Raw genomic sequence first — 8,891 nt, forward strand, 5'->3', positions numbered from 1 at the left:
CCCATCCCATCCCCGCATCCCCCCCATCCCGAACCTGTCTCCATCCTCCCCATCCCCTCGCTGCCTTTCCCGGCTCCCCTGTGCCGCGGGCTGGGAATGGTACAGCCCTGCCTGCAGCGCCCGCTGCTCCGGGGACGTTGCTGGAAGGTGAAGGCAGCGGCTGCGGGGGCTGCGGCGGCCGCATCCAGCCCCGACACTCGCCAGGAGAAGGGCTGGAAGGGACCCTGCACCCAGCTCCGTCCCGAGCCCTCCCGCGGCAGCAGCCATGACCCAGGGAAAGGTAGGAGGAGGCCGGAGCGGGCAGGATGAGCCCGTCCCTGTTGCATAACAGGGTTCGGAGGAGGAAAGAGGGGAGGAGGAAAGGGATTTAAGGAATAAAACGATGGTGGAGGGGGGAGCTGGGTACCCGTGCAGGAACGCTGCCGTGGGGGAGGAAGGGGCTAGGGGGTGGAAGAAGCTGGCGGGCTGGTTTTGGGGTTGGGAGCTGGTTTAGGGGTGATTTGGGATTAGAGGCTGGTTTGGGGTTGTTTTGGGGGTTTGGGGGCTGGTTTAGGGGTGATGGATGCCCAGTTCAAACCCATTGGACCTGCGGCCGTATTCCCCCCTGCCCCTCCCATCCTGGATGCCGGGGGGGGCTCCGTGAGGTGTTTGTGCTGTGCCATCCCTGTCCCCACCTGGCAGCGCCCGGAACTTCCCCGAGCACCTCCTGCCCGGCCCAGGGGCTCGGGATTTTGGGGATTTTGGGGATTTTGGGGTTCTTCAATGCTCTCAGACTGGGGAGGGGGGGGTTGTGCATCCTCTGCCAGCTCATGCACCATTGCCATGGCAACGCTCTGGATGCAGCTCCATCCCTCTTGATCTCCTTGCTTATCTGGGGGGGGTGGGGAGGGGGCTTGCATGATCTCGGCCCCCTAAACAGAAGGGACAGGGCAGGGCAGTCCCTGGGGGCTGGCAGGGGAGGTGGCACAGCGGGATCTGCCCATGGGACACATCGCAGCCTGGCCTCTCCTGTGCTTCAGGGCCTGTGACCCCTTCAATTAAAGCCCTTCTCACTGGGCTCTGTTAATGCCTGCTTGGTTTGGGGCTCACTGTGATTCCAGCCCCGCATCCCGGGGATCTGGGGGATGCCATTCCCGGGGCTGAGCTGGCTCCATGGGCAGCAGAGGAGCCCAGGCTGACAGCTTATCCCAGGCTGATTTGGAAGGTTAAAGGGATCATGTTCCCAAGGAGAGGCGAGTGCTCAGGTGGCCCCAGGCTGGCTCCTTGCTGCTATCCCAAGTCCTCTGAATGAACCTGAGCCTCCACACGGGCAGAGAGGAAAGAGAAAATTCTGGAGGGACAAACCAGAGCATTCCTGGGAGCAAGCCCCCAAAATGGGTGTAAACGGGAATGAAGAGTTCAAGGTTTTCTGCCCAGGAACTAAAAGCTCTTTTTAAGGAGCAATGTAGGAAATTTGATGAGAAGCAGAGAATTCCTGGGATGTTTTTGGTGTCACGTTGAGCCTGAGGCACTGCGGGGGCTCTGTGTCTCCTCTTAGACCTCCCTGCCTGGAACTTCTCATCCCAATGAACACCTCAGGGGCTTTCCCTTCTCCCCTCAGTCAGGGATGCCCCTTCCCAGGGGTGCAGGGATGGGCCCATGTCCAGTCCCCAGGAATGGCTGGGTCTCCCAGTTCCTGACCCCTTCTCCAGATCCTGTCCGTGCCAGGTTCTCATTCAGGGTGTTTTCTGGGCTGGTTTTACTCAGATCTCTCTCTTTTTGCCCCTTTCTGTGCAGCTCTCGGTGACCAGCAAACCCCCCAGCTCTGAGGGCCAGGGAGACAAGAAGGACAATGCCACAGCCCCCCCGGCTCCCCCGTCCTATGAGGAGGCCACAGCAGGAGAAGGGATGAAATCCGGGCCTTTCCCTGCCCCGCCGGCAGCCCCGCTCCACCCCAGCTGGGCTTACGTGGATCCCAGTGAGTCCTGCCATGGCTGTACCGGGGAGAGGGGGCAGAGATCCCCCCCAGGATTGGAGAGGAGAGGGGGAACCGGCATAAGAGGGGGATCAGGGACAGGAGGAGGACTGGTGGTGCCCAGTGTGGCCCAGGGCAGAGCTGCAGCCGTGAGCTGTGAGCCTCTGTCTGCACAGGAGAGCATTTATCAATGTATAAAAATCTCCATCTACCCATGAGCATCTCCATCTACACATCAAAGTCTCTATCTGCAGATAAAAGTTCATATCTGTAAATGAAAGCCACTCCAGCCAGCCCAGAAGCCTCACCCCTTTCCAGATGTGGGAGTCAACTCCTTCCCAGTCCCATGGTGGGAGAAATCCCCATTCCCAGCTCTCTGCCCTGGGTGATCCCAGCTCCCAGGGCTGCAGAGAAAGTCCTGGAGCAGCTGCAGGGATCCCCCCACCCCCTCCTGCAACTTCAGCTCAGCCCCAGCTCTCAGAGCAGCTGAGGTGGCACAATTGGTGTCACAATTGGTGTCACAATTGGTGTCACAGCCCTGAGTGTAGCTGTTGGCAGCTGGTGGCAGAGCCAGGGAGGCTGGAACATGACTGGAGCCAAAGGCTGGATTGTTCCAGCATCCCTGTGGCCATTCCTGGGCAAACCAACAGTTTTTCCAACACCCAGAAGCTCCCTGAAGCTTCTGCTGGGCTGTAGCACAGGACAAAGCCCCAGCTATGCCCAGGGAATGGCTTCAGGCTTGCAAGAGGGGCTGGATCAGAATGGGAAGTGACCCTGGGGGTGGCTAAGTGCTCACTCAGCACAGTTCCAGCTAGAGAAAACACTGGAAGGATGGGATTTAGGGACTCCTGAGCCCCTGCCCTGCTCCATCCTTTGCTGTCTGTTCATCCAGTGCAGGGATGGGATGCTTGGGGAAGGAGTGAAACATAAACTGGGATGTCTGTGCCATATTCCAATGGTTTCTCAGCCTTTTCCCTAAGGAACAGAGGGGATAAATCCCCCCCAGGTGGCTCTGGGGATCATCTGGATTTTTCTGCTGTTGTGATGAATTAAGGTGGGTGAGGCCCAAATGGGGTGGGATAGGATATTTTGGGTTTAGGGGGTGGGATGGGGTATTTGGGGTCTCCAGGTGGGAAACCCACTCTATGGGATGTCTCACACTTTACTGGGAGCACCTGGAGAGAAGGGCTGTGGATTTGAGGTTGTTTCTGTGACAATGAACTGTCCTGCTCTGGCCTTGGGTGGGGGGACAGCTGTGGGGACACCAGGAGGGAGGAGGATAAAACCCTCAGGATGCTGGAGACACTGCCAGGGAGGGAGGAGGGTAAAACCCTTCAGCTCCTCAGGTGCCAGCTGGGTGTTCAGGTGTTCATTGGGTGTTTAGGGGCTGTTTGGAGGTGTCCCAGGGATTCTGGAGGCCCCAGGTCCTGTGGGCTGGATGAGGGATCCAGGAGAACACGCAGGAGGTTCAGCTCCAGTGGGGCAGGGAGGAAGGACCAAGGGATTTATTGACAACAGAACAGAACCAAGGACTTATTTCCTGCTGGCTGCACCTAAGTGAGGCTCCTTCATTTCAAATGAGCAACTTTTGACCAGGAAAACAGGAGAAATTCAGGATCAGGACCTTGAGTTTGGTTTTCCTGGTGTCTGCTCTGAGATTGAGAGGGTTCTTCCTGAAGGATTTGGGTATCCTTGGGCTTCAGGAGGAGGGGAAGTGTCTGTGGACCAGGCAGGGACAGGAATGAAATGCAGGAAAATGACACAAAAATCCTCCTGTGGAAACCCAGCAGGGAGAACTTCAGTGACACAGGAGGGGACATCAGTAAGGGAAGCTAAGAGGGCACAGAATGATCATGGAATCATGGAATGGTTTGGGTGGGATGGGACCTTTAAGCTCATCCTGTCCCACCCCCTGCCATGGGCAGGGACATCTTCCACTATCCCAGGTTGCTCCAAGTCCATCCAACCTGGCCTTGGGCACTTCCAGGGATGGGGTAGGGAAAAGCAGCAACAGGAGTTCCTGTTTTGGCAAAGCAGAGATGATTTGTGTGGTGATGTGGGAGAAGATTTTTCTCACTGGTGGCGCTGGAGCTGTTTTTATCTTTTGCAGGCTCGGTGTTCAACTGTTCCCTGAGTCCCTGTGTGGAAAGAGGATTGAGGGATGGAGCTCAGGGAGCTGCCAGGAGCTGCTCTCAGAGCAGGGACATTGTTGACAAAAGCCACGATGCAAACACAGCTCAGGAGAGCGAATTCCCGCTGGGAATGCTGAGTCATGGCTGCTCTGGGGATGCTTTAATATCCAGTGAAGGGAAATCAAGGGATGATCCCAGCCCTCCAATTGCTGTGGAAGATTTGGTGTTTCCTCAGACAGGGATTAAGATTGGTGTGAGGATGGTTTGTGGGAATGTTCTCTCTGTTCCCAGGGATGGTCCTAAGGAACCTCAGGAGTGAGAAGGGAGCAGAGGAACACCTGGGAATTTGGGGCACCTGAGCTGGGATTGCTCCCTGGGGTCAGGTTCTGGCAGCTGGGGGGGAATTGGGGTGGGAGCTGCTCTCTTTGGCCTCTGCAGGCACCAGCCCAAGCTACGGCAGCGGGGGGTACCCAGGGGACACGGAGCTGCTCACGACCTTCAGCTGGGACGACCAGAACGTGCGCAGGGTGTTCATCAGGAAGGTGAGGGAGGAACACGTCCCTTGTCCTCCAGGCTGGCGGAGCTGGAGCCCCCAGCCCTTGGAGGGGCTGGATTCTGGGGTCCATGGATCACCTCTCCCTGCAGGTTTATGCCATCCTGATGGTCCAGCTCCTGGTCACGGTTGTCATCGTGGCTTTCTTCACCTTCTGGTAGGTTCTGGGTGTGTCCTGAGCCACCTGGGACCCAAGCCCTGGGCAGGTTCCTGGGGGTTGTGTCACTCCTGGAATTTTTTTCTGAGTATTCCAATGGAAAAGCAAAGCTGAGGGAACACTCAGAGGTCCCTCAGTCCTTTTGCTTCCATTCCCACCCACGCTCGGGGTTGGATCATCCATCCTGGGTGATGCCCTGGGCTGATGCTCTTGGGCAGTAACTGCAGGGTTTTCCCTGTGGGAGTTACCAGATCCCAGCTCCAGGGGCTGGGTTCCCTCCCCTGCTCATCCCCCTCTCCAGCTCGGATGACCGAGCGCTCCGGGTGTGTGTGGCTCATGTTGCCTCCAGAATAAATAATGGATCACTGCCAGCCTGAGGATTTGGGCTCCCTAATCCCCTGTGGGAGCCATTCCCAGCCAGATCTGGTGTGGAACTGGGGGACCAGCACTGCCCTTCCCACCTGGCAGCTGGAATTCCTCTCCACAGGCTTAGGCTGCCGATGGGATTCACCCAGGGCTGGGGTTTTAATCCCCATGCTGGGGCTGTTCCTGGGGTTCAGTGAGCAGGGAGTTGTGAGGGATTGCATTTTTCCTGCTCAGGATCTTTCCTTCTGTCTTGCAGTGAACCGGTCAAGGGCTACATCCAGACCCACTCTGCCTGGTACTGGGCTTCCTAGTGAGTATCCCTGGCTTTTCCTGCAGCCTTGTGTGCTTCAGACAGACTGGATGGGGATGTGGGGATGTGGGAAGGGTCTCCAACACTTCCCAAACACTTCCCTGTTCTGCATGTGAAGAATAACTCCAAAGCATCTGGGGGCAACTGGGGAAGGTCATGGAATCATGGAATGTGTTGGGTTGGGAGGGACCTTAAAGCTCACCCAGTGCCACCCCTGCCATGGGCAGGGACATCTCCCACTGCCCCAGGCTGCTCCAAACCCTGTCCAACCCAGCCTTGGGCACTGCCAGGGATGGGACAGCCACAGCTGCTCTGGACAAACAATCCATGAGTGATCATGAGGTGAGCAGATGGAAAATCTCACCTGAATGAGCAAGAGACGTGAGAGAGGCAAACTCTGAATGCTTTTCCAAAAACAGCTCTAGAAACCAGGCTGGAAGCAAATACCTGAGTATTTCCTAGGGAAAACAGGAGAAAACTGGGCAGTTTCCAGGGGAACAGTGTAGAAGTTCCTACGTGGGACCTGGATCTCCTTGCTAAGCAGAGACCTCTGTAAAATAAAGCAGGATGTTTTCTGACTGCTGTGGTGGCAGCTCAGCAGGAATAAATCCAGAGCAGACAGGGGATGGACAGCTCCACTGGCTCTGTGCTCCCGACAGTCTCTTTCCAGCTGCTCAGCCGTGTCCAGTCTGGCTTTCCTGGTTTCCCAGTGGGAGATCTGGGCCTGGCTTTATCTCTGTGCCCTGCTCATGGCCCTGGGCTCTGCCATCACCTGCCTGCCTTGGCCAAGGGTCAGCGGCTATCGGGCGCCATCGGCACATCCGCTGCTCCAGCTGCCGGGGAAAGCAGGGGAGCAGCTTCCAGAGCCTGGAAAAACACCCAGCTTCAGGCAGGAGAGCCTCCCTCAGCTCTAGGGCTACTGTGCTTTGAGAAGGGTCGAATCCTGGGAGACAAAAACTTCCTGACCTGGGCGGGGCGTTTGGCTCTGCTGAGCCAGGAGGATCCTCCTGCCCTGGGCTTATCCCTGATCACTTTTCTGAATGGCTCCTCCTGCCCTGAGCCCTTCCCAGAGCACCTCCTCCTGTCCTGAGCTATTCCCTTAGCCCTTCCCTGCCCTGGGCTCTTCCTCAAGCATTCCTGCAGCAGAATCCTGGACTGGGTTAGGTTGGAGGGACCTTAAAGTCCATCCAGTGCTACCCCTGCCATGGGCAGGGACACCTCCCGCTATCCCAGGTTACTTCAAGCCCTGTCCAGCCTGGCCTTGGGCACTTCCAGGGATGGAAAGTCCAAAACTTCCCATTCCTGGAGGGATGTACCATGGGAGCAGCCCCCTCCTCCAGCACAGCCCTTCCAGCCCTGCCTGACGCTGGTCACTTTTCCAGCCCTTGGTTTAAGAACCTCCAGCTTTCCCACCACCAAGCTGGAAAGGGTTTGGAAATGAGGAGCAAAGCCTGGCATCTCCATGTGAGAAACTCACAGAATCATGGAATCTTGGAATCATGAAAGTTGGAAAAGCCCCTGGAGATCATCAAGTCCAACCATCAACTCTCCACTCACCACTGACCATGTCCCCCACTACCTTATCCACAAGATTTTGGACACTTCCAAGGATAGGATTCCACCACTGCCTGGGCAGCCCCTTCCAATGCCTGACCTCCCTTTCCATGAAGGAATGTTTCCTAAGAGCCAACACAAATCTGGTTCCTGCCCTGTTTGTCATTAACACATTTTGGTGCTCTCCAGGATCTGAACCTGCCCTTGGCTCTGCTCTAAATCCAGCCCTCAGCTTTTCCAGGGATGTTTTGTCCCACGTTGGGGATGGCACATGCAGAGGAGGCCCCTGAGGGCAGGAAGGAACTTAGTGAGAGGGACCAGGGGTAGGAACCACCTTGATCCAAGGCTGCCGGCTGTCTGCACTTCCAGCACCCCCATCCTGTGGCAATTCTCCCCTGCACCACCATCCCACGCTGCTTTTCTCCCCCTGAACTCTCCCTCTCTCCTTGCAGTGCCGTTTTCTTTGTCACCTACCTGATCCTCGCCTGCTGCTCTGGGCCCAGGTAAAGGGATTGCTCTGGGATCTGGGACAGCCTGGGGAATGCAGCAGGAATGTTTTCCTCAGGTTTCCAGCCTTGTTGTGGGACAGGGATGGAGCTGTGCCGGGATGCAGCTGCTGTGTTTCCATGGGATCTTGGAATGGTTTGGTTTGGAAAGAACCTTAAAGCCCTGTTAAGTCCAATCTTAGGGCAGGAATCAGACAGAACATCAACGTGATGTGGAACTGAGACCTTTATTTTTTGCCCTTGCATTACTTATATAGTTTTTGCCAAGCATCTAAAAGTAGAATACAAACTTATAGCTCTATTTTATAACACTGTTTTCATTCTTCTCTAAACGCGTTACTATCCTTATCTTAAAGCAAATTACTAGATGCTTGCAGACCTTTGTTTGATCCTTGTTCTTGCTCAACGAGCAGGAATACTTATCACCTTGTTTTCTTTGGCAGTCTACTGTTAGGGTCAGCATGCTCTGTAAAGAGCTGTAAGCTAACCACACCTTCAAAAGCCTCAACAAAGCCCACCCAGTGCCACCCCTGCCATGGACTGGGACACCTCCCACTGTCCCAGGCTGCTCCAAGTCCCATCCGAGCTGGCCTTGGACACTTCCAGAGGTGGGGCAGCCACAGCTGCTCTGGGAAACCTGTTCCAGATGCTGGAGACAGCTGTTCAGGCCTGAGACAGCCTTGGCTTGCAGCACCTCAGGAGTCCAACTGCAGCTGTGACTTCACAGCAGAAACTGTCGTTTGCAGCTCTGGATTCTAGATATTAAACATTCCAGAGGATGTTCCTGTCAGCTCCCAGTGGAGCAGGAATATCCTGGGACCTTTGTCCTGCTGGCCCAGGAGGACCCCAAATACCCTGTGTCTCCCAGCAGGGTGACTGTGCCCAGCACCACCCCTGGTACTTGTGCACCAGGCACTATTGACCAGCATGGACATTAATTACCCAGCAGGGTCATTAATTACCCTCATGGTCACTGACTCCCTGGCACAGCCCCTGCTGACTGGCCCCTGTTTCCTTTCCAGGAGATACTTCCCATGGAATCTGATCCTGCTCAGCATCTTTGTGAGTACCACATTTGGCCAACATCTGCCCTGGGGTCAGAGTGGCTCCAAGGACATGCACAGGGCTGCCATTCCTGGGGAAAACTGGAAATTTCATCCTCTCCTGGTCCTATGCTTGGGCTGAGGAGCTATGGTTGTGCTGGGATGGGAGAAGCTGGACAAAAAGGGAGCCTCTGTTTAAAAAGTGCAAAAAATAATTGTGGAGTCTGCTGGGAACTGGGATTGGAGCTGGGGTGAGAACTGGGATGGGAACCAGGATGGGAACTGGGGTAGAAACTGGAGTGGTAACGGGTGGGAG

The 8,891-nt window shown here is 55.9% G+C and overlaps 1 protein-coding gene across 1 annotated transcript in view; it reads left to right on the forward strand.

Annotated features, from left to right (window-relative positions):
* Nucleotides 1-140: 140 nt before the first annotated feature.
* FAIM2 (Fas apoptotic inhibitory molecule 2) overlaps nt 141-8,891 on the forward strand; it is a 15,974-nt gene continuing 7,223 nt past the window's right edge. The window contains exons 1-7 of the mRNA XM_015651994.3: nt 141-280; nt 1,777-1,957; nt 4,525-4,628; nt 4,732-4,796; nt 5,419-5,472; nt 7,479-7,529; nt 8,555-8,594. Of these exons, the coding sequence (XP_015507480.1) occupies nt 266-280; nt 1,777-1,957; nt 4,525-4,628; nt 4,732-4,796; nt 5,419-5,472; nt 7,479-7,529; nt 8,555-8,594 (510 nt within the window). The 5' untranslated portion in view covers nt 141-265. The remainder of the gene's footprint in view (nt 281-1,776; nt 1,958-4,524; nt 4,629-4,731; nt 4,797-5,418; nt 5,473-7,478; nt 7,530-8,554; nt 8,595-8,891) is intronic.

Source organism: Parus major, linkage group LGE22 (genome assembly GCF_001522545.3).
Source record: "Parus major isolate Abel linkage group LGE22, Parus_major1.1, whole genome shotgun sequence".
Lineage (NCBI taxonomy): Eukaryota > Metazoa > Chordata > Aves > Passeriformes > Paridae > Parus > Parus major.